The sequence below is a fragment of the Saccostrea cucullata genome, unplaced genomic scaffold (assembly GCF_032062105.1).
Source record: "Saccostrea cucullata isolate Sc308-1 unplaced genomic scaffold, CSIRO_AGI_Scuc_v1 ctg335, whole genome shotgun sequence".
NCBI lineage: Eukaryota > Metazoa > Mollusca > Bivalvia > Ostreida > Ostreidae > Saccostrea > Saccostrea cuccullata.
Window position 1 is genome coordinate 76,660 of NW_026923229.1, and position 25,005 is coordinate 101,664.

The window sequence follows — 25,005 nt, forward strand, 5'->3', positions numbered from 1 at the left end:
ATCTTTTCCTTTGTTCCTGGGTATTATGCCAATGATCTTAGTATATATTTACGAGGAAAAAAAACTGCTTCTTCCAAAAATTATTTATTTCCTGGCCCCTGGGACAGAAGTACTTAGGAGGGGGGGTTTACATAGTATGTTAATAATTTAATGCTTTGAAATCTGCACTTTGGTATTAATCAACATGATGATGAAATTTATAAAATTTCCAAAATTTTGAAAGATGTGGCCCAAGGGTCAGTGGTTCCTGTCGGATGGGGTGCACAACTGTTGACCCGCCCTAACACAAGAAACCATGACCCAGGGGCCCTGACATAAACAAAAAGTGGAAATGCATTTTCTCTTTGTTTCTCTGATCTACCTCTAGGTATTAAGTAACCAAAGTAAGCATGCTGAGTGTATAATTATGATAAGCAATGGTGCCTCTTTCAAAATTGTGAATTTCATGGCCTCTGGTTTAAAACATGAATCAAATAAAATTGTTAGAAAGTTGTCCCATAATACTCAGGTGATCTATAAGGCCCATGGGCCTCTTGTTTATTGTTCCATTACTTTTCAGGAATGGGGAGTTGCAATGTATAATGTACAATTGTTTTTATATACAAATGCTCCTTCCAATGTCTGTATTGGGTCTTTTTTTAATCATATTTTAATATTACAAAAAAGTGCAGCAGGTCCTGGAGATAAACTAACTATTCTTTCTTAACCCGACATTATCTTACTAAAATATACCTTTATATCGCTTAAAAAATGAATTTTAATCAAGTAAATTTATTCATAGAGCTGCATTCCTTTAAAACTATTGGTCTCGGCTCCATTACGTAAAAATAAGAAATGCAGCGCTGCGCGCTTAATCTAGGTCATGTGTTGGATATGAGCGTAAAAGTCGTCCATTTTATTCACTTCCTTACTATTTTGTCCATGATCAGATATAGACACAGAATGATCATAAGTACACTCAAACTGATTCGTAATATTGGCGCCATATCCGCCATATGCGTATTCCTGCTCTTGTACAACTGGCGCATGGTCGTAATCGTCTTCTGTTTTAATTTTCCTTGTACCAGCATCTCTAAGATGGTCATAGACTCCCTCCACAGATTCCTGATAAGTGCCATCAAAATCTTTTTTAGTCTTTTCTTTTTCGTGTTTTAGATCAGAACGATGCATTCCCGTTGGATGATTTTCAATAACGTAGTTATTTTCATTGAGATTTGGAAGATCGGGTGCTGTCCTCTCGTTCTTTTGGTTAAACTTGAGGCTGTAAATCATACAGAATGAATATATTATAAAGTATCAATAACAATCCATCGAATAAAATAATTGTATATTACATGAAAATGAGGTGTATATGTACTATAAAGTTATGAATTGCATTAAGCAAAAAAGAAAAAAAAATTCTGCACACCGTTTAAACAAATAATTCCCATTACTAAGCAGCCGGAAAGAATAAGGACACCAATAGATGAAGGAATGATGACATGGAGATTTATATTGGAATCTGAAACTGTAGAAATGAATGTTTTCTGAGGCATGCATCTCACCATACCTTACAATACGCTTTAAATTTCAATGCCTTGATATAAAAAATCAAAAAAGAAATATTAATCAGCATTTTTCGATTCGAACATTTTTATTGCATAGATATAAAAAAGAAGAGAAAATATATTGTGTAGCTTACACGGTGCTCTCCTTTCAGTTATTTCAATACCAGACGTCTGCAATAAAAAAAAAACCCAGTTAATTATATAATAAAACGCATAATTAAATAAAATTCAGATCTAAATTTGTAACACTTATTTGACACATACAGTTGTTTTTGTCAACTTTAGTTAAATTAACATCTTGAAGAATGTGAATAATTTCTCCATAATAAATGAATAAATAAATACATGATTAAAAAGAAAGGAACAAATTAAAGGTTCTTTTGTTTGTCTGGGTGGATATGTAAAATTTATTTATTAGGAAAGCATGGATTTGAAGCAAGTTTTAATCATTTACAATACCTTTTCACAAATTAAATACTCCAGCTTTTGAAAGCAATCGCTAAAGTAACAGCCCGTCTGGTTACATAACTGGCACTGATGAAATGTTGCCCTTTCGTCAATATCAATAGCAACACCTGCCATAAATTGATTTGCAACTGAGTCTTGAAACAAACAGCAAAAAGTGTGTCTTATAGATATTTCTTAAAACAATATTAAAATTCTGAAGAAAAAAAGTATATGCATTTTACCTCTATCATATCCCATATACTCTTCTTTAGCAATGCTTAACCAGTATACCCCTCCCTGTGTCCTTTGCAGTTGTTTACAAGCCAAAGTTGCATTTGTCAAGGAAACATTTCCGATTAGATAAGATTTAGGATACCGAGATTTACATGTCTGCATCGATGACGTCCAATCCCTTTTTTCTCTGTTTTTTTTTTCTTCAAAAAAGCTGCATATTACTAAAATACAGGGTGTCCCAGAAAACGTGATACCAGTTCATAATTATGTAAAACATAATGTTATGAATACTGAAATACAAGAAATGCACTATAAACGTTGCACATTTTGTCCAATTTTATTTACACAATTTGACGGAAATTGAAAGAAAATGATACAAGTTCTCTTCAAGAAATTTTATTGTTTTTTAATGATGTCCACTAAATGACGTCCAATCTTGGTAATGATAATGTTAAGACATTGCACAAAATTCCATAACCTAAAATAGTGCATTTCTCAATAGTTATAATATGGATTTTATCGGAATTTTACCCCCAAAGATACGATAAAGATTTAGTGACAAGGTTTTATGACTGGATTTGATAATTATAGTTTTGAAACGAGGGTATCTACACGTGAAGCTTGTTTGATAAATAAATTTTGCTTGAGATGCAATTTTTAGCAATTTCTTGACATAATCTTGTGGTCACTTCATTCCAACTATCTGAGACCTTTTTACTAAAATAACAATCTGGTCCTGATCTTTAAAAAGAAGGCTAGAAAGAACTTCTAACGGCAAATGATTATTATTTGGTCCAGCATAGTTTTTTAACCTATTTCGAGTATACTGAATGCGAAAAAATATAGTGAAATCATGAAAATGGCGTTAAAGAGGTCAAAATTGCGATTCAAAAAGGCGGACATCCAATTTTTCTTATTTTCTCTTAATGTCGTTCAAAATGGAAAAATAATGAGTGAATATCTAAATGAGTGTAATAAAACTATAAAAAGTATAATAGGATACTAACATTATTAGTTAAACTCAGAAAATTTAGTCGTTTCTACACTTAATTCGAATTTTCTCTGATTTTTTTGTCTATTGTTTCTATATTCTTCTTTGTTCATGATTTTAAGGAGGCTCATTACACCACTTTTTGATGACGTACTACACAAAAAAATAAACCTCCATTGTGTCGACCAGTTTGCTCTGGGGACGAATAGTACAGGTACCTCTATGATATGACCCTGACCTTTAAAACGCTTTAAAAATAGAAGAAACATGCGGTGTTATAAAAAGTGAAAACAAAGTAACGGATTAATAATGCATAAACCAAGAAGAATTGCTATTGAGCAGAAATAAAAGAAAACAACAGTCAAATCTTCGCCAAACAAGTAATGTAAATTTCATAGCGATGCATGCAGTGAGCTCTATCAATTAATGACATGTTTGTATGGAGGAAATTAGAGTTAAAATGTACACCCTTGTTGAAATTAAAAATTTATTTACTTGCATTATTTACTGTGTTGGTGTTAATTAATATATTTGCTTTATTGATTTAAATGTATACTCTGTCAAGTTAAAGTTTTGTTCTGAATTTTAGATGTAATCAACTAATGTCAAACGTTCCTTCGTGTTTTGAGTCTTGGGTAATTAGGAAAGATAACTCTTGAAAGTGGACTTTTTATTCCAAATATCTTTTAAATCGGATTTTTCATTTCGCTTAAACATTTTTCATTTAATTTGACACATGTAATTCATTGGAATACATTCCTTGTCTCTTCAGAACTCATTTTCTTAATGTTTTATGCATGGATTATACAGATAATCACATTGATTGTTTTTTAGGAGAAAATTATTTTTTCTAATAAAATTATTATTAAATATTATGAAGTATTTTCACTGTGTGTACTTGTCTTAAGAAGATGCCTATCATTTGACACTGAAAGTTCAGAAATTTTATTAATAATAAACTTGAAATAAAACATTTCACTAAAATTAGACAAAAACTAAAAAATTCTATAAAAAATATTTATGATATCAATACCCTCATCTGGATATTTGACATCTACATTATAATTGGTGCTGTATTGAAATCTAAAATAAACTGTGGATGTAATGAGCCACCTTAAATTTAAAAATATTCATACACTGCAGATTTGTATTTTTCCCTCTACACCTCACTATCATACAATTGAATGATAGTGCAGCTGTAAGTTAAAAGTCGAAATGGCGATTCAAAATGGCGGATATTCATCTTTTTCTTCAAATTATTTAATTCTTAATGTCGTTTACATAGGAGAAAGGGTTTGTGAATATTTTACTGAGCGTAGTACAACTATGTAAAATGACAATAGAACACTAATTTGATAACTTTAAATCGGAAAATTCAGTCGTTTAAATTTGAAATCTGTTAATTAGCTCAAAATGGCGATTCAAAATGACGCCTTATACACTAGAATTTTGTAAAATACCCAAACTGCTTAATTCAGGTTCGTTTTGCAGAAAATAAATTACATTTTATTTTTGTTGTTTTTATTCATGAAATACTGTTCAAATATGCGATGAAAGTTGGAGGATATTTTTGCTAATGACTTAGGATTTCTGAAACACTGATTTTTGTTTATTTACTTCTATTGTGAAGATAATTTTTTTACCAACAATTCCGAAGACATTTTACCTTTTACTTGTCTCACCATGCTTCTTCATATAAAAAGTTAATGTCATACAATAATCGCTGATTTGAGGACAATACGAAAATTAAGCTACCCCAAGAGCAGTATTCTCAGAGCATTAAGGCAAGTGAACATTCAGTTGTTGGAAATTCTTGATCTATTTTTAGCCCAGTGTAGAAAAAAAAATAAATGTTTAAGTTCATGTGGAAGGTCTAGTGTAACATAATTTAGTATGATTATTAAAATGATTGACCACGACCAATTAGAGGGCTAGTAATTGTTACATCATATAAATCATATGAATGTATTATAAAATCCAAATGTAAACATATATGTCAAGAATTATGAGTTCAATATACGAAAACCATAATTTTTCTTGATTGTCCAGTTCTGATTCTGTGTCCCTACATTTGCATTTTGTTATTCTCAGTCAAAAATTCAACTGCATTCTCAAATATTTCATGCTGTGAACGGATAATTTTGTATTGAACAGTGTATATAATGGATTTAAAAATTTGAAATTCACAGAATCTGAAAGAAGAAAATGTTTGTGTCTCCCCCCCCCCCTCGATTCTTCATACAAGCTTACACTCTCCTAACAAAGAAGTGTGGATCAAGTTGCCTTGTCAAGTTCTTGAAGCGTTCAAGAAAATTTTGTTGTCAAGAGAAGTGTTTACTAGATCGAAATCAGGAATGGCTTACGGCTATTTGTACGAAAGCTTGTTTGTGATAGGAATCACGAGGAATCTGCAGGCGCTCTTAAATTGCATAATTTTACAACTTTTCTCACCAAAATATGCACACAATGTGATTTCAGATGATCAAGTTTGATAATTTTCTTGCTAATACAATGACCTTTCTACCCTAAAAAAAACAACACATTTATACGAGGTCACAAAATAAAGAGCTACGTGTCTTGAATATCAGAGATTTTTTTATACCCCACGCGGGGGTATCGAAAAGCGGGAGGGTATAGAGTAATCGGTATGTCCGTCCGTCCGTCTGTTACGCTTTGGGGTACCCATCTCTTATCCGCAACTTCTCTCATACCACTGAATGAAATTTGATGAGACTTTCACAGAATCTTTATTACATATTGCTATTGTGCACCTCCTATTTTACTTTTTGATCCGACACATATTTTGGGTTTCCCATAACAAAACATGGACACTGTCATTATACATGTATTCATATGGGAGACCGGGGTATCATTTAGTGAGCTAATTGCTCACAGTACCTCTAGTTCATTTTGCATATGTTTTTGGATAACAAAATAGACTTTTAACATTTAAACATAAATATGTTGTTCCTTGAGTGTTGGTTGATTGATTGTATATTGTTTTATGCCGAGTCGGCAATTTTGAAGCCATGTTTCGGCAGACTATCAGTTTAAATAATTGGATTTTGAAGAATTTTGGTTTCTCTGGCGGCCCCAGTGAGCTTACTCTTTTTCGAACTCCAGAGAAACGATCTTTTACATGCCAAGGGGGTTGTCATCCTTGACACGGGCACCATTTTACTTGAGTGTTGAAAATACCAAAATTCCGAAGACAGACTGAAACATATATCAAATAAAGCTGGAATAAAAGATGTTAGGGGAAAATACTAAGGTCTCATAAGAGCTAAAAAGCTAGAACAAAGTGTTCGATGAAATCGGACAAGAATTTCTTCAGTTATATTTGATGGGTGCAGTGGGATGTTGAGGTAGAACTGCGAGTTGATAATGACAGGATTCGGGAGTGATTTTAGGTGGACGGGGGCTCAAAGGCTTTGGAACACGTACGGTCAAATTTGAAGGGGGAAATTTGGAAACTCTTAAGTCGGGTTTGTTTTAAATATTTCCAGAAAAAATGAATCTTTTCAAGTATTTTTTGTTCATGTTTAATGGACTAATCAATATACTACTTTGTATATGTACTATATATATAAAAAAAACAAACTGTAATTTTTTTTTCTGCAAAACGAACCAGAATTAAGCAGTTTCTATGAAATTTGATTGTATAAGACGTCATTTTGAATCGCCATTTTAAGCTAATTAACACATTTCAAATTTAAACGACTAAATTTTCCGATTTAAAGTGATCAAATTAGTGTTCAGTTGGCATTTTAAATAAAATATTCACAAATCCTTTCTCCTATGTAAAAGACATTAAGAAATATTTAAAAAAAAAGATGAATATACGCCATTTTGAATCACCATTCTGACTTTTAACTTACAGCTGCACTATCATTCAGTAATAGAATAGTGAGATGCAGAGGAAAAAATACAAATCTGCAATGTATGGATATTTTAAAATGTAAAATCCTGAACAAAGCGGAATATATAACGATAGACCAAAAAATAAGAGAAAATTCTAATTAAGTGTAGAAAGGCTAAATTTTGTGAGTTAAACTAATAATTTTAGCATTATTATTTTTATACTTGTATGACACTCAGTGAGATATTCACAATTTATTTCTCCTTTTTGAACGATATTAAGAGAAAATTAGAAAAATTGGATGTCCGCCATTTTGAATCGCCATTTTGACCTCTTTAACGCCATTTTCATGAAGGCCAGCATATTTTTTTCGGATTCAGCATACTCAAAATAGGTTATAAAACTATGCTGGACCAAATAATAATTATTTGCCGTTAGAAGTATTTTTTCTATAAATCGGACCAGACTCTAAAAACATTATTGTAGTATTAATCTATAACGTTAATGATAGACGAAAAAAATATAAAGTGTTCATTTATCATTTACGAAATGAAAAATTGCCCCACGTTCTCTACTATTTCATTTAAGGTAGTATAGTGGATAAATATAAAGCAGATGTTTTAATTTCTTCATAATTACTTGTTTTGAAATTTAAGTTTATGTAAATGTTCATTTTCCAGCTCCCGCCACAAACTTGAGCATTATTTCCATGACATTTCATTTTACATTGTCCTTCAGGCTTTCTGGTAACCGTTGTAAAAAAATTTCCGCAGTAACATTCTCCAGAATACTAAAAAAATAAATAATTACAAGTATGCATAACATGTTTAAGAAATTGTTTTACTGATACGTGTATTAGTGTAAGTAAAAGCAACTAACCTCAACTCCATAGAGTATCATTACAGAAGTTTCTACAATATTCTAAAGTCATGTAAAAGGATCCGATTGATTTCATTGACAATGTTCGATTAGGCTGGTCTTTAAAGCATCCTACATACTCTGAAATAGGTACCAAATATAGAAAATACAAATCAAGATATTTTTTTTTCATTTATTGCCGTGTGTGACGTCTAATCATTCTTGAATTTACACAGAAGTGATCATATCATTCATTTTGGACTTTTTTTAATATTAAAAAATTAATGATTAAAAGACTATTTTTATGGTAAAATAATACCTGTTTAACATAAGCACACAACCTCAATAACTACAAGATGTATTTATCATTTTTTAAAACGGTGTTTCACGGAAGAACGCTTTCAGCTTAACAAATTCAATTGTTTAACATTCATTATTTAAAAAAATAATAATAACCCTAACCCTAATCTGGCATGACCAAAATCCGGCATCTTTGTTTCGTGCCTAATATAACTCTTGCTGTAACCCGAAGAATAAAATTTTCCCCTTTCCTTCAACAATAATAGATTGCGTAAATATAACGTAAAACTTATTGTTTTAAATCATAATCGTACATAAACGTAATCCTAACGGTCTTTAACATATTTTTTTCAATAAAATATCTTAAAACAATTTCATGAATTCAACTATTTTATCCATAAAATACTATACCTACCCTAGAAAATTGTGTTGTATTAAATCTAAGATTATTAAACCTTTGCCTACGAGTACACTCATATGTATACAACAATATACAACAAAATAAAAAAATCGAAAGTTTTACGCTATATATGTTTTCCGAAACCAATTGTGCTGTAAAATCGATGAAAATTTGCACAAAAATGAGAAAGTGCTTAAAATAACCTATTTTCTCAACTCTCTGTGACCTCTGCGTATTTCAAACCTTAAAACTAATGAAAGACACCCAAAATCAAGGGGCCAAAAAGGAGTCTTACCCTATCTTGTCTTTTATTTAATTATATGGCGGCCATCCAAATCCCAGGTCTTATTTTTGTTAGTCTCTGCTTTATGAATTTTGAATACTAGTACAAGGATATATAAGATGATTCATGCATATTTTAAACTTCTATGAATAATCTTAACATTCTATACTTGTTAATAAAATATATAATTGATCATAACCTTTATAGGCACAGGCCCCATGGTATGACTCTGAACAATCTGAAGACAATGAAAACTTCTTTATTGTACCACAGTTTATTGCAAGACAAGCTGCACCATTATTATCTCCATCGTCCTCTGTTAACAAAAAATGGAAAGAATACTAAGCAAGTAAAAAAGATTATCGTTATTTTATCTGAACGTTTTTTGAAAGGTCATAACAATGATTTTAAAAACAGACCAAATTAGACGATATTAAAAATACAAGTACTTAAAGATATTTGATATTGTTTTAGGTCAGACGATACGTTTCCCTAATATCTCTTTTGTATATCTTCATAATGTAGGAAATAAACAGAATTTAAATAACTTGATGATTTCTAAAATGGTTTTTAATTGTTTTTTTAAAAATTGAAACACAAAAATGTAATTTTGGCAAACTTAGTTTTTTTTCTCTTTAAAAGGATTAAATACGAAATGCCATTCTCTATTCTCTGGTATATCTAACAAATGCCTGGTAAGGTACCTCAATTTTTTGTGAGTAAACATTTTAAAGCAGTAATTCTTCAATGAAAAAATCTTGGAAAAAATATTATTGGGGAACGTCTCGTCTGTCTTTAATTGCTTTAAATTAGTCAACTTATGCTTATTGGCTTGTAGAAGTTTTATATTTATAAGCAGTATCAAGTTTATAAAGATAAAGTTAATATTGACTAAATGAAAGATGCCTTTTTTAATAAAAAAAATCTCTTATGAGAAATGGGCATTTTTCTATCTCGAATACAAATTGAAAAAAAAGATTGTGTTTTTTTTAAAATAAATTTCATGCACTTCCAAATAATAATAATAATGAATTAAAATAGAGAAATGGAGACATGTTTAAAGATCAGTTATTAGGCGAAAATTGTTTAATTTAGATTATGGAAATGGATTTGAAATACCTGATTTATATAATGTATATGCATTTGGTCCTCCACATTCTGAGAATTTAATCCGAACTTCATCTCCAACATCATTACAAGTAATATTGCATTGATCAGGCGAGATAGTCTCCGCAAAAATGGGATTTTCAAAGCAGACACATTTTTCTAGCTTTAATATTTCGGAACATCAGAGTTTATTAAAGTAAAGTTTTAACAATGCACCTTTTGTATTTATAAAAAAATTATTGAAATACAAAATATTTTTGAAATATAAAAAATAATACTTGTTCTTAAACTTTTTATATGAGAATTTCTTATGTAAGGTTACATGCTCTTTTAGTAAATTTAATGCATATATATGGATAGATACAAAATCCATATCCGGGGCGTTAAATATATTTAAGGTACCTGTATTCCAAAAAGAGTAGAATTCACTGATGCACATATCTCTTGACATAAACCTGCTGATGAAAAGTTGAAATAAAAATGGAAGGTTCTTTGCTTATTGACAACCTCTGAGTCGAAGCACCCTAGAAACAAAAGAAAACCGCCTAATTATCATTTCAATAAGCTGTGTAATTTGAGGGAGCTTCAAATTGAATAAATACCTAAAAGTTTTATCCAGGGTGAATATCGCCGATAAAATCCAGTCCAGTGCTCGAGTGAGTTTGGAGTAACACCAACTGCTTTTAGTGTATCATTTGTATTGCTGCAATATTGTTGAGCTTCAAACCAGTTCCATGTTTTTTGATCGGAGATGGTGGTATTAACTAAATATAGGAACGTTTATGAAGTAATACAGTGCTTACATTTGTTCTAGAGTCCTTCACTGAAATTGAACATTTCAAATCTTCATTGAAAACATAACACTTTTTTTGGTCACATAATTATATTTAAATGAAGATGCTGAGCTTTTCGTTTAAAACAAAAAGCAGAGTTTTTATTAAGGCTAATAAATCTCTTCATTTGATTTTATTGGGGTTTGGGATGCAAATATGTTGAAAACGCTTCCTTGAAGTACATGAAGCATAGGTTAACATTTCTTTAAAAAGGTATGATTAAAAAGTGGGTTTTGTGTACATTTAGGTAGGGTTCCTTTTCTCGTGTAGCAATGTACCCTTCGAACGAGCATTATTAGTTACACAATCAGTTAGGGATCTAATACGGAGACATACAGGATGTGAAATGGAAATCCGTATTCGGCGAGGCGAAGCCGAATTTATCCACCTAAAGACCTACTATGACATTAACTTGAAATGTTAAAAAAATCTATGTGCATATTATGAAAATATAAAGTTTTAATCCAATAACAACCAACAAAAATTATCGTAACAAGAAATTTATAACTTAACTACCTATGCAAACCGTTTCTTATTTAGCATTTTATTTACCACAAAAACGCTTCGAACGGAATCGCATACCCTATTTTCATATTACTCCTCGACGGTGACGTAATACGGAAAATTTCAGGGCGTCATGTGATTAGCTTTTATCCAATTAATATTCTACGGATATGTCTGAAGCGGGATATATTTGGTTTATGTCGATACTTCAGTTGATTGGAAAAAGCATGTTCTACGTTCAAACAAACGTTCTAAAACAAAGCAAGCAATTTCATGAGAAAGAAATCAATGAAACAAATTCCTAAAAATCATTATTTTGCAAGTTCTATGGTTGATACAGTTACCTTGTCAGCAATTACAATCTATCATCATCCACTTACAGATTACAAATTATTATTTAAAAAAAATACATCATTATTATACCCCCCGCTTGTTTCTTCACTGAAACATCTCCTTCATTTTATGCGCTTGCTAATCCATGAGAAAAAGCACACGACGGAAGTGTTTGCTCGACAGGAGATGCTTAATACTACAATAGAGCCTCATTAATCCGGACGCTTTGTTCCTAGTCAATTTGTCCGGATATGTGAAGCGTCCAGTTATGTGAATCACCATTTAACAAGACAAAATAACGTTTAAAAAATCTAATCTGTTGAAAAATCTTCCGGATACTCAAGCGTCCGGATATTTGAAGGTCCCCTATAAGTGGCTGCTGATCATGATCCAACCTCTGATACATGCTCTGTTTTCAATATGTACGACTTTAATGAACTTTTGAGCATAGTACCTCATTGTATCTTTATATTCCATGTTGTTTTATTATTGTGAGCATTTATTTTTCAGATAAGAAATTTTGTTTTGCTGATTTGAAGAGTCTTACATGTAGCATTGTTAACGCAGGTATGTTAAGGTTACAATCAAGTATTCTTCTTGCCTATATGATATGACGTCATTGTAAAGTATATATGTATGGTGTGAACTTTAGAGATAACAATTTCTTAAAATCGATATTTAAATTTCATTTGAGATCATAAAAATGAATCAACTTATGAAGAGGCATAATATAAACGGATTTTTTTTTTCAATTCCGGTTCTATGTATTTATCACAGGATTAAATACCAAACCAGTGACGTCATAACTGTTGATCAGTGGTCACAGAGTTAAAGTGAAACGTAACGAGAATTCATGCAAACAAACCCAAGAAATCGGATTTTAAATGCATCAAGAATGAATATCATGTGTGATTAATGTGAAAATAAAGCTTATGAATAAGGTATGTTAATATAATTCTACAATTTTCTCATACAGTGAATGCAGACATAGTGTTTACTTGCCGATCAGCCTTTCCTCTGTCGTTCGTAGGAAAAAAAGTTGCAAAAGTTCAACACTATGCCGCATACTTTGAAACTTAATTTTTTCCTGCATCTAAAGTTCTTACTCTAAATAATATTGTTTTTGGAAAGTGCTTATAGAATCGTATGGTTAAAGGGAATTGATGCATTGTTTTTCGATCTTATGAAAAAAATGTAAAAATTTTGGGAAGGTTTCGTCCGAAAGTATTGAAATATTATTTATGTGATAGGACAGTAGGACTCTAGTAGCAATTTTCATAGTATTTTTTTTTACGTACATGTAACTATTTTTTACAAATTGAAATTAATTATCCCGGGGAAGTGTTGATTTTTTTCGCTTTTTCATAAAGGCCTATTTTCTAATTATAGACGTCATGTAGTGACGTCGTGGAGTAGTGCTTCTTGTAGATTAGTCTCATTGAAGTCTATAGAATGCATAATGAAAGCAAAAGTTTATTCATTACTTTTCCGATTGATAAGTGTTACATATCATAAAAAAAGTGTTAATTTGCCGAATTCTGATCCGTGTGCTGCCTTAACAAACCCTTGAATTTGATGAAGAAAAATGAAGATTTTAAGAAAGGTTTTATTCATAAAGGGATGACAAATAGTGATAAATCTCATAAGCAACTTCAGTTTATACAGACATAAGAACGGAGCATAAAACCCCGCCCATGAAAATTCCAGAGTTGGGATATGGTGCTTTAAAGGAGTAATCATTTACTTTTACTTTGAATCTTTTTTCATATGTATAAAAATTGAGTACATGTGATATATGTTGATATTACAGGTATAAAGCAGATGTCATATTGTAATGTCTCTCCTCATCTGAATTTGAAAATTAACAAAAGCTACAAACAACACAATTCTGTGATCAGGGCAAAAACAAGGAATTTTAAGAGTCGGGAAAATGAAAAGTAAACATTCCCTTCTGACTGACCACGCCTGCAAATCAAATCAACCAAATAGAGAGCCAACGATGAGTAATATTTGCTAAAAAGGTAGTTTTACCGTCCATAGAATCTAAACTAGAGGTACTGTGAGCAATGAGCTCACTAAATCATACCCCGCCTCCAATATGACTAAAGGTACTGTGAGCAATGAGCTCAATAAATAACATCCCCGGCCTCCGATATGGTTATAATGGCAAAAGTACATGTTTTGCTGTGACCGGGAAATCCAAAATATGTGTGGGATCAAAACGTAAAATAGGAGGTGCAGAATGGAAATATGTAATACAGATTCTGTGAAAGTTTCATTAGATTTCACTAAGTGGTTTAAGAGGAGTTGTGGATAAGAGATGGGTACCCTAAAGCGTAACAGACAGACGGACGGACGGACGGATGTACGGACGGACGGACGGACGGACAGACATACCGATTGCAGTATACCCTCCCACTTTTCAAGCGGGGGTATAAATATAATGGCAATGTCCATGTTTTGCTGTGGGAAACCCAAAATGTGTGTCGGATCAAAAAGTAAAATAGAAGTTGCACAATGGCAAAATGTAATAAAGATTCTGTGAAAGTTTCATCAAATTTCATTTAGTGATATAAGAGGAGTTGCGGATAAGAGATGGGTACTCCAAAGCGTGGTAGACAGACGGACGGACGGACAGATGGGCCCTGTTTAAAAAATAAGTGTTTTGACGTGATATAAAAGAGTATGTCATTGCCGTTGAATACTAGAATATTTCCGCAACAATTCATTGAACTGATTTTTGCTTTTTTATAAAAACAGAATTTAAAATGTTAACAACGCAACTGTGTCGGTCGTTTGAAAGGGTTTACCTACCATTAAATATTATGAAAGAAAATATCACAAGAAGAACCTTTTTGCCCTTTTTCTTCATCTACAACACTAATTCTTCCCTAAAATGAACAAAATTTGGACAGCGTTTTACGGAGAGTATACATGTGCAAAAACGCTCTAAACAAAGGATTAACACAATTATGTAATGTAAATATACATTTTTATGAAAACATATCGACAAAATAAAATCTTGTAAGTGAAGAATAGATAAACACGTTTTAAATGTAATCACTTTCTTTTACCTCTGACAATTTACTTCATTTTAAATTCTACTTACTTACATATGTACACATCTTATCAAAAACTATTATTCAAATCAAAAATATTATTCAGATCAATATGCCACAACCAAAGATTACATAAAACATTCATTAAATTAAAACATTTAAATTTTCTTCTTACCCTTTTGATAAAAAAAACAAAAAAAAACATGTAAAATGCATGATCTTCATGAAATTCTTTATCCCGGAAGATAAAGTAGCAAAGATACTTTATCTGTATTGTGATTTAATCTTCCTGATGTATATGTTGCATAATTAGAAAAAAAAACGTTTTAAGCTTCCTGTTGCAATAAAAATATGAAAGAATCTTTTAGCTCGCCTTATTGTCTGACGTCATGGCGTCAGGCACTACTAAGGATCAATATTTCCTGCTAAGCTAAGAGGTCACAGTTAGCCAGCAAAATTTTTTGCATGCTGATTATGATCAACAACAACAGTTAGCAGAAAAATAACCATATAACTGATACAATATATTGATGTATTTATTTCCTTTAGTTTTGTGCATGCAGCTATTTAGTCTATTTATTTCATGCAAGTTCCTGTACGGACATGTCCGTTTTACCTTTCTTCTGCATTTCTGTACTACTGGATTAGTCCATTTGTCATCTAAATAAGGGTTGACACAATCATTTCGCGCCAAAATGACACGTGTAAGTTTTTGCGCCCTTAACCTGGTCTTTTCTATTGAATGGAAATGAAAACTCCCATTCTGGCCGAACGAGGAGAGAATTCTTCTTCGCTCATTAAATATTAACCAATGTGAGTAAAGCATAGTCGGATGATAAACTTTGTTGCGACCTTTTAGTATCCAATCGCAGTATAGGAAATATTTCTTTTATACTGTTGACGTCAATTGTTGATTTCAATTGCGATGGAAATAAAACTTGCCACTGACTGAATATGACGTCACAATAGGGAGGCGTAAATATTCAAGATTACGACACTTTTTGTGATCAAGCAGCCACGGGTAGGAGAGAGCTATATGCGGACTCCTGACCGTGACTTGAGACGATGGGGAAAAACATAACGGCGATATTGTTAAGTGAGTTAGAAGTTACATCATTTAAAGTAATAGAAACGAAACGATCAAAAACTTCTAAAGAGGATGAACTAGCCAAATATACATCTGATCCCTCCCTCCAAGGTCTTTCCTCCTACAGACAAAAAAAAAAAAAAAAAAAAAAAAAACAGAATTTAGACTTAGGAAAGTGCCCCGTCACATATCAGGATTGCAGAAGTTTATTACTTTTTTTTGCTCATACAAACACTTTTGATGTGGACCCCTTATCCTGGGAAAAACTTCCTATCGCCATTTATATATCATCATCAAGTTTGTTGGGTCATTTATGCATAACGGGCTTTATTTATCCCACGTTTCTAACAATCGTTGATGCTCTGGCATACCCAAGAATCTATTAATTATATTCTGCATGTCAGTCATAATTCTGTCATGATTCCAAATTTCTTGTCAGTAGTTATCATATTTTCAGCTGTCTTCCTCATTACGACTTTCCCGCATACACCAATTGCATTAGTTTATTTCTTTTATTTACTTTATCCTATAAAATCATTTTTAACTTGGGGAGTGAGGTGTTCATCCTTACGTCGCGGGTTCGACTCCACAGCAGGACATATGTACATTCCATGTCTTATTTGAGATACAAACAATATGTTTTATATAATATTCTGTTCTTTGTCTATTCCTCTGTTGAATAGCATCAAGTTAAAATGAATGCATGATGTTTTGTGCAACATCTTCATAATTTAACCCCCCTCCCCCAATGTAAACGTTTATTTATAACTTATCAAGTTTATAGGTTCTATGGATATATGATGACATTACTCAGGCAAGCTTTTTGAAAAGTTGTTACTTGTCCATGTTATATACCGTTCACGGTGGCTCAGTGGGTAGAGCGCTCGCTCCATGATCGCGAGGTCGTGAGTTTGCATCTCGGCCGCGACTGACCTAAGTCGATAAAAAATGGGTAGCAACTGTTCTTTCGCCATGCGATCGGCACTTTGAAGTGAAAATTGCGGGTTCTTCGGATGAGACCTTAAAAACCGAGGCCCCGTATCAGAGACAGGCGTTGGCACGATAAAGATCCCTCACTGCTCAAGGGCCCTGAGTGCCGAGTTCAGGTCAAAATTTGAAGCCCTTCACCGGCATACGGTGACGTCTCCATATGAGTGAAAAGTTCTCGAGAGGGACGTTAAACAATATACAATCAATCAATCAATCCATGTTATATGCAGTCAACTGATCGAATACGGCCATAATCTCATCCGGAAATGACAAGGTTAAGATAGTTCGTAATTCAACGTATAAATACCGGGTCTGTTCGACAAGTAATGTTAATAAATTGTATTTCGAACAATTTTTTTTCGCATGAATTCAATAAAAGTATACATGAAAAAATGTACTACCGGTGTAACGTTGATATTTGACCCGGGTTGAAAATTGACCCGGGGGGTCAATTTTCAAAGCTGAATACTGAGACCAAAGGTATTGAATTAAGACCCTCTCCGTTGAAAATTGAGCCGGATCGTGCAATTTTGATCATGAAACCGGTTCTAAATTCAACAGCATAAAACACATATTTATTACTTGGTCTTCACAAATGTGATTTAATCCATAGATATCGGGAAGGGGGGGGGGGGTGGGGCTAGGGATGCTAAGCCCCCCCCCCCCACACACTTTAGTAAATTTGAAATCACCATTTTCTTTAAAAGTCAGTAACATGTAAACGTAAAAGTTTTGTACACTCTAAACAAGCATTCTTCACGACAAATTCAAAGCTATATATTTTTACATCATAGAAAACTGCTTTCTCAATAAAAATGGAACTCAGAAATTTTCGTATATTGTGATAGGTCATCAACGAAGATCACTTTGTTAAAAATCACCCTGATTCTACCTAATCCTGAAGTGGATATTAAAAGGAAGCTGGAGTTCCTTATTGACACCGTTGAAGTCTTTGGAGACCTGGAATTTCGATGGGCACTAATTGTGCTTCTTCATTGACCGACTTGTTTTAATATTTCCATCAAGCAGAATCAGAATATATTTTGAAAAACTTTACATGACAAGAAGAAAACACTTGCTGTGAGGTTCAGCTCAACATTTAGATACACCGATGACGTATAATCAAGTAACAATAGTTACTTTAGTTCATATGTCCACTCGATATATCCCAGTGAACTTTAAATTAAAGTCACCATTGAATGTGCCACGACTGTTTCATGCTTAGAAGTTTTACTGACTATGGAAGATGAAGGCCAAATGAAAGTACATGTATACTGTATAAGAAAGGAAATTATTAACTACATGTATACTGTATTAGAAAAGAAGTTATTTCTTCTTCATCTTTTCCAAAATGAATTTTCCGTATTTGTAAGTAAATAAATATTCTGCTATGTTTATAGTATAGCGGGTAAAAAATTGCATTATTATACTCTTTTTATTCGTATTCGAAAATTTTGCTTTTTTTTCGAAATCATTTCATTCCTGTTCGATAAAATATTATTCCTATTCAATTAGTTGTTATTCTTATTCTTATTCTAATTGTTAGTCCGTTATTTATTTGCTGAATGGACGACGAATTTTTCCGTTATTTACCGATCTTGACACGGAGCACACGATGGGTGTGACCTGTCAGCAGGGGATACTCACTCCTCTGTGGCACCTGATCCCCCTCTAATGTTTTGGAGGTCCGTGTTTGTTCTTTCTGCTTCCATTTTGTATTCACATTTCTTACAGTGTAATCTATGATTGTATCGTTCATAATTGCTGTAATTTGGGATTAAAAAAAATAATAGAGGCTTCCATCTAATATTTTGATATCATATTTAGATGAGTCTTGTTTTTTTTTTTTTTTTGGTTAATGACACTTGCATTCATTCACTCATTAAATCTTAATATTTATAGTAATTTATATAAAAAATTAAATATATTTAATATTACATAATTACATAAAAATACACAAATTCAATTTGATAAATAAAAATTTTAGATTAACTTCATTTTCTGATAGTTTAAATAAGGAAATGCCTTAACATTTCATTGTTATAATTACATTTCTAAAACACATTGCTGGTTCAATACGTTTTTGTCAGCTTGAAAATAATGACGTCATTTCGGCAAATGCATATTTTACGGAGAGAAGGGTTGAAGCTAATGATAAGATTGCACATGTATGTTAAATGTGAATATGTATTTACAAATTACTCATCTTTAAATAGTATGTACAAAGATGTTCGCTGAAATTTGTAAAATTGTGGGAAATTGAAATTAAGATCGGGATCAGAATCATTTTACTCAGAATAGCCCTTTTGAAGTAGATATAAAGCATAGATACTAAAAATATTATACGCTAAAGGAAAGTATGGAAATGAATAAATTTTATCTTTAAGCAGATATTTGAAAAAATCAATATTCAGCATTTAAATTTTATTATTTGCGTGAATTTTAGAGAGTAAAATGACAATTAACTTCAAATAATATTTTTTTTTGTAGAGAAACTTCAATTTACAATAGAAATAATAAAAAGGATGTAGAAAATTTCTGGACATTCTTTAAAACATAAAATAATAATAATACATGTAAGGCGGTTTCGTGTTGTATCTTCAACAAAAAAAAAAAAAAAAAAAAAAACCGTTACCCGAGACTCTCATTTTCGCTGAAATGTTTCTCTTTTTTTTTCAAACATAAGCTTTTAACCATTTTTAGTTTTCTACTCCGCATTGAACATACCAATGTTAGACAATTTCGGTATATCAGTTATTATCTCATAAATTGTTTAATACATGTAATTAAATGCGTGTTTACATACAAAGACCTAAAGCCATTGACGGGCAAGACAAGAAACACATTGAAGCTAACGTCATTTCCATCAAGATTTTTATGAAAGATAATGAGATGGGTAAATGCAATTTGACATGAAAAAAAATAGACTGAAAGTAAAGTTATTTTCATACGGCAAATATCAATTTATTCACAAATACTTTGAAATTGATATAGATAAGAGTTTTTCAATGCAATATTTTTTTCTATAGATAAAAAACATTATAAATATAGAAGACATACTTTATTTATTCCTTGAGTGGACAGCATTTAATTCTAAAGGGGGAAGGTAAAATTTTCTCTGTTTATGATTCTTGAGATGAATTATATATTGGATGTGTATATTTATACAGTAATTAAACAGTTATACAGTAATTAGCCAAAGGGTATCTTTTTCCTTCTCCAATGAAAACATTTTTGACAAACAGAAACGGGAAATGTTAGAGGATTTTCGAAACTCAAAAACTTTTCTATTTATTCTAAAAAAATACCACTCCAATTACATGAATCAGATGGCCATAATTATAAAAATACACAGACAGAAAACTGATTTATACAATTTAAAACAATTCCGAAATGGAATTTTTTTATCTTCTGTATCAATCACCAATGTTGTACATCTGAAAAAAATGAGGTTGATTGAAAAAGAATTTTAAACTAGAATTTCAATAGCCTGTTTTCTCAGACACCCGAGACTAACTGTACCCGCTTATTTCATTGTCCGTCGTCGGATGATTCGACTCTAATTCTGACTGAAACTGCATATTTCAAATCTTTCCTGTTACAATGTTGCAAATGTTTGCCAGTTCACATTTTGTACCTTATCTTATACCAGGTCTGTGTAACTCAGTACCCTGGGTACATGTCTTCAGGGAGATAGTTGTTGTTGAAATACATTTCTAAAACAGGAAAACTTTCTTTATAAGAGTTCTTAAAATGTTAGTTTGAGGTTCAGACTTCATCTAAGATTTGGATTAAATTGACTGTATATTGAAGAAGCATTTATTACATTTTTTGATTCATGTAGTGTAGAAGTACTTTTTTCCAAGTGGTATTTATTTACTTTATGTGCACAGTCACAAATTTTCCGCGTAAATTTGTCCAAGCTAAATACTTAATATAAATGTAGGCATATAGTGACAGTCTGAGAAATCCGCGTAATCTTCAACCCGCGGATAAAACGGAAATTGAGATTCCGCGGAATTATGACCCAGTGGAAAAAAAAAGTACGTCTACAGTATATGATAAGGGCAATCACTGCGAATTTAACCCTTAACCATATCAAACATATATCAAGGTACAAGAATGTGAAGCAAGTCATTGACATAAGTTCTAAACTGCTTTCCTATATTTTAAAATATATGTCATGTATCAGCACTCAAGCTTCAGTATTGAGATATATCAGTCATATATCAATGTATTATACAGTGTCTGTAGACTTCAAGGAAGCAAGCTGCATAAAAAGGATTATGAAAAATGATTATAAAATTCTCCCAGAATTATCGTCTTGAGTCAAGCTGTAAAAATCTTGTAGTATAAAATTATATTAGCTTACATGTAAGAACCTTTAGATACTCATCAACCAAAGTGGTAATACTGTACACAGGGTTATCTTTGCCCCTTTCACACATGCAAAGAATATTACCCTTTTTTAAATTCACCCACTCTAAGTTTCATTCTTTAAATTCTCGCAAATGAGAGTAGGGGCAATTGGACAAAATTTAAACGGGGGCGAAAATTTCCCAGTACACAGTAATCAATGTGAAATAAGCCAGCTTACATTGAATGAAGATATAAATTTACTTCTTTATCATATGCATGAGATGAAAATAATTAAAGGAAATGTTAACAAGTTAAGTTACTTTCACAATTTCCCTAAACAAATATGATAAATATAACAAATGATATCGTCTTTACTATTGTCCATCAGATAGAAAATAATTGGAAGATAAATTTATTGAGAGCCATAACAATTTTTTTACCATGTTTGAACCAATAACATTATAATTCAAAGGCATGTTAACTGCTTCATAATAGTTCTTGATAAAAATGATCCGTATTTCTTTCTTAATTTTTGTAGCCCTTTATTGACACATGTTTTATTAGGCTGTGTATTCCAATAAAATAAATGAAATAAAACATGTTTTGATACTGTTATTATTTTATTGCATTGCATAAAAAATATAGTACTTCACTTATGAAATAGGAATCTATAAAGCAACCAAAAAAAAAAAAAAAGATTTAACAAAAAAATATTGATATTTTTGTTCGTCTCTGTACCTTTTCTTCAGTAATTACAGATGAATAGCTTTTGTTTTATCCATCATTGAGGTAGCATGGGTGGTTTTTATTTGTAAAAAATGAAATGAATTAAAGAAATCGTTTAGCAGTGATATCTCTGAGGCGCAGTGGTTAGGGGCTCAGCTCGGTCTGCTCTGGAGACGAAGAGTAAAGAGCTGAACCTTACTTTCATTCGTATGAGACCGTATAAACCGACGTTCTCTGTCTCAGAAGGTGCTGGCAAGAAAGAGATCCCTGCATGCTCAATGGCCCTGAGTTCCGACAAAAGTTTAAGCTCTCCGCTTGCAAGTGATGATGTCTCAGTACAAATGAAAAATTGTCGAGATAAACAAAGCAACAATCAAACCATGTTGAAATTCATAAAACGTGTTATACACCTTTGTACACAATATATGCTGGCTAGATTCCTATCCATGAATACATATATGGAAGACATTATGAGAGGATGTTTCATTTTATCATTCTTTTCCAATATTTCCTGCGATTTAGAAGATTCAACAGTCTCATCAGTGAAATTTATGGAAATGGGACTGAAGGCAAATTTTGTCTATAATTATGAAAAATCTACATGGCTGTAAGTGTCATCAACAGTTCCATGGTGTTCCACATGTCCTGTGAATGTGGAATAATTGGATTCACTTTCAGTTTGCAGATGATTATAGATGTCCTCCTCCATAGGTTTTATAGGCACTGTATCTCTAAGATGATCATAGTGACTCTCTTCTCCACCAGTGTGTTGCCGTTCTTCTTCGAGATAGGTGATACCTGCCAATTCATACGTGCCAACTTCGAAGGAATGTTCACCTGTTCTGCTCTTCTTTTCTGCGTCCTGAGAACCCGAGATGCTTTCTTCAACATTTTGTTGGGTTAAATTTTTATGTGTTGCTAAACTTCTTTTCTCCTGTTTATTTTGCTTCCTCCTGCATATATTATCTTAAAATGTACCATTCAGAAAAATGACATTTTCATATTTTCATATACAAAAATGCATGTATATATTATATACATCATTTAACCATGTAAAAGGACAACTCTTTTATTCTAATAATAATTTTTCTATTAGCTTGTCTCGTGCTCCTTACAGGAGCATGTAAAATTATCTGAAATTTTATTGTTCTCCTAGTATTGGATTCATTCATTATTTGTTTTTCATTATACCTGATTACTCTGACCACAATGAAAATTAAACAAGGTGAAATCACTAGGCTCAGTACAGTGGCACCGATTTGGATAAAGGTTGTCATACTTTCACTTTCATGTTTAACGGCAACTAAAATAAACGTATCATAGTTAAGATCTTTAATTCATTTTTTTTTAAATTTTATTTTTGTCGTTTTATTTTTTTAATTTTGAAACATTTTGTTTTAAGATGAAATTTATATTAAAAGGAATACTTACACTTACAAGACTTTTTTGAGGGACATATCGATATTTAACCACGCGTTTTGGTGTAGAAATAATACATTTTAATATAATTTGTTATTTTATAATAGAGCAGTATGACAAAGTTTATGAAATTATACCGTGTTATTTGAATTTCTACACCGGTGTGTAGGACAAATTGGGCGAAAATAAAAATAAAAAGCGAAAATGTCACTGTGTATAGCAGTATCTATGATGGTTATTTTTGTTCTTATTTGAGAAAGGCTGGTTTTAATTTTAGCCTTATACACAGTGTACACGTTCAGGCTACCTTTGTACGAACCATAATGACGGTAAAAAAAAACCAGATGAACCTAAAAGCATTTCTTTTCTGGTTCATTAAGTCCCTTCAAACAAATTACTTTGCAACTACATGATATATATTAACAATTATTTTTTGTGACAATTTGTAACTTCACTCGTCTTATCAACAAAATATTTGAATCATATGTACAAATGAAACAAAAAATACAGAAGCATTTGTTATTGAAATGCAATGAAATCCAATTTCTACTCACTTTTTCGTCACTTGTAGAGTCTACCGTGAATACTGTATGCGTCTTACATCTTTTCATACTCGTAGTGATATCCTCGTTCAGTTTCGTTCTTTTTTGTTGATTCATAAATGTTGTCGAGAATTTATGTTTTGCGATCGATGTTTGAAACAATCTTGAATATAATGATTTATGAGACATACCATCTGTTCTTATCTCAGGTGATGTGTGAAATTTGGAATGCAAAGCTACTGTTGTCTGGATGTAAGTACAATTGAAAAAATAAGGTGGTATTTAGGAACGATGGAAATTAAAATATCAACAGAATTTTGAAAAAAAATAAATTTCTTTATCAATGACATTATTTGTTTTTTATATGTTACAGTTGCTAGCCATTTTACATTCCTCAAATGGTATTACCTTTGCGTTCATTTTGGTCTTTTTCTGATCATCAGCAAAGGTTGTTATCGATGTTAGTCTGACATTTGATTCTTGGGAGTTGGTTACACTGACATATGTGTTAACTTCAGTAAACGTTTTGTTTAATGTTGTCTGAGGAATAAAGAAATAGAAAATAATTCTTTAAGCTTTCATATTTGAATTATATCGTCCCCCAGTAATTAATACAAGAACATAAGGGAAACAAAAATACAAAACTAAAAAAAGTGAAAAATAACATAATAAAAAAAAAAACATTCACATAATTTGACCAAGTGAAGATGATTTAGAGCTTACTATATATATCCAATTTATCATATATTATATAAGTATTCCCGTGGCCGTTTAAAATGAAATAATGGAAAATAATTGTTTCTCCTTTTTAGAAAAATACATTTGGTATTTATCATTCACCGCTTAAACATTACATACTCAGTGATTAAGAACTTTGTTTATACATATATAAAAAGGAAATCATATTCAACATATTTTCTTACAAATTATCTTTAAGTTGTTAATTTTAAGACTTTCTAAATGCAAATTCTAGGCAAATAAAAAATGAAGAAAAATTTAAGTCGGTTCTTTAAAATGTGTAACGACATTATAGAATTAAAGAAGAATAGTTTTATTCAATTTCAATTAAATTTATTGAAATACACAAGCCTTAAGATTTTTTTCTCATCTTGATACTACGAAGACCT

The 25,005-nt window shown here is 31.6% G+C and overlaps 2 protein-coding genes across 12 annotated transcripts; both read right to left on the reverse strand.

Moving 5' to 3' along the window:
* Positions 1 to 746: 746 nt before the first annotated feature.
* LOC134263491 (uncharacterized) lies at positions 747 to 14,588 on the reverse strand. Of its 11 annotated transcripts, none has more exons than XM_062745849.1 (7): positions 10,429 to 10,556; positions 7,958 to 8,077; positions 7,718 to 7,868; positions 2,237 to 2,449; positions 2,007 to 2,122; positions 1,682 to 1,718; positions 747 to 1,261 (listed from the first exon to the last, which is right to left on the reverse strand). In XM_062745849.1, the coding sequence occupies exons 2-7, from the start codon at positions 7,976 to 7,978 to the stop codon at positions 1,152 to 1,154; spliced, it is 648 nt and encodes a 215-aa protein (XP_062601833.1). In that variant the 5' UTR covers positions 7,979 to 8,077; positions 10,429 to 10,556; the 3' UTR covers positions 747 to 1,151. The 11 variants fall into 11 exon arrangements, 8 of the variants coding, with proteins under 8 accessions (XP_062601833.1, XP_062601832.1, XP_062601831.1 ...); XM_062745848.1 differs by having other exon boundaries at positions 747 to 1,501; XM_062745847.1 differs by having other exon boundaries at positions 747 to 1,507.
* A 7,588-nt stretch (positions 14,589 to 22,176) lies between these two features.
* Positions 22,177 to 23,243, reverse strand: LOC134263486 (uncharacterized). Its single transcript, XM_062745836.1, has 2 exons — positions 23,109 to 23,243; positions 22,177 to 22,870 (listed from the first exon to the last, which is right to left on the reverse strand). The coding sequence occupies exons 1-2, from the start codon at positions 23,192 to 23,194 to the stop codon at positions 22,504 to 22,506; spliced, it is 453 nt and encodes a 150-aa protein (XP_062601820.1). The 5' UTR covers positions 23,195 to 23,243; the 3' UTR covers positions 22,177 to 22,503.
* Positions 23,244 to 25,005: the final 1,762 nt, after the last annotated feature.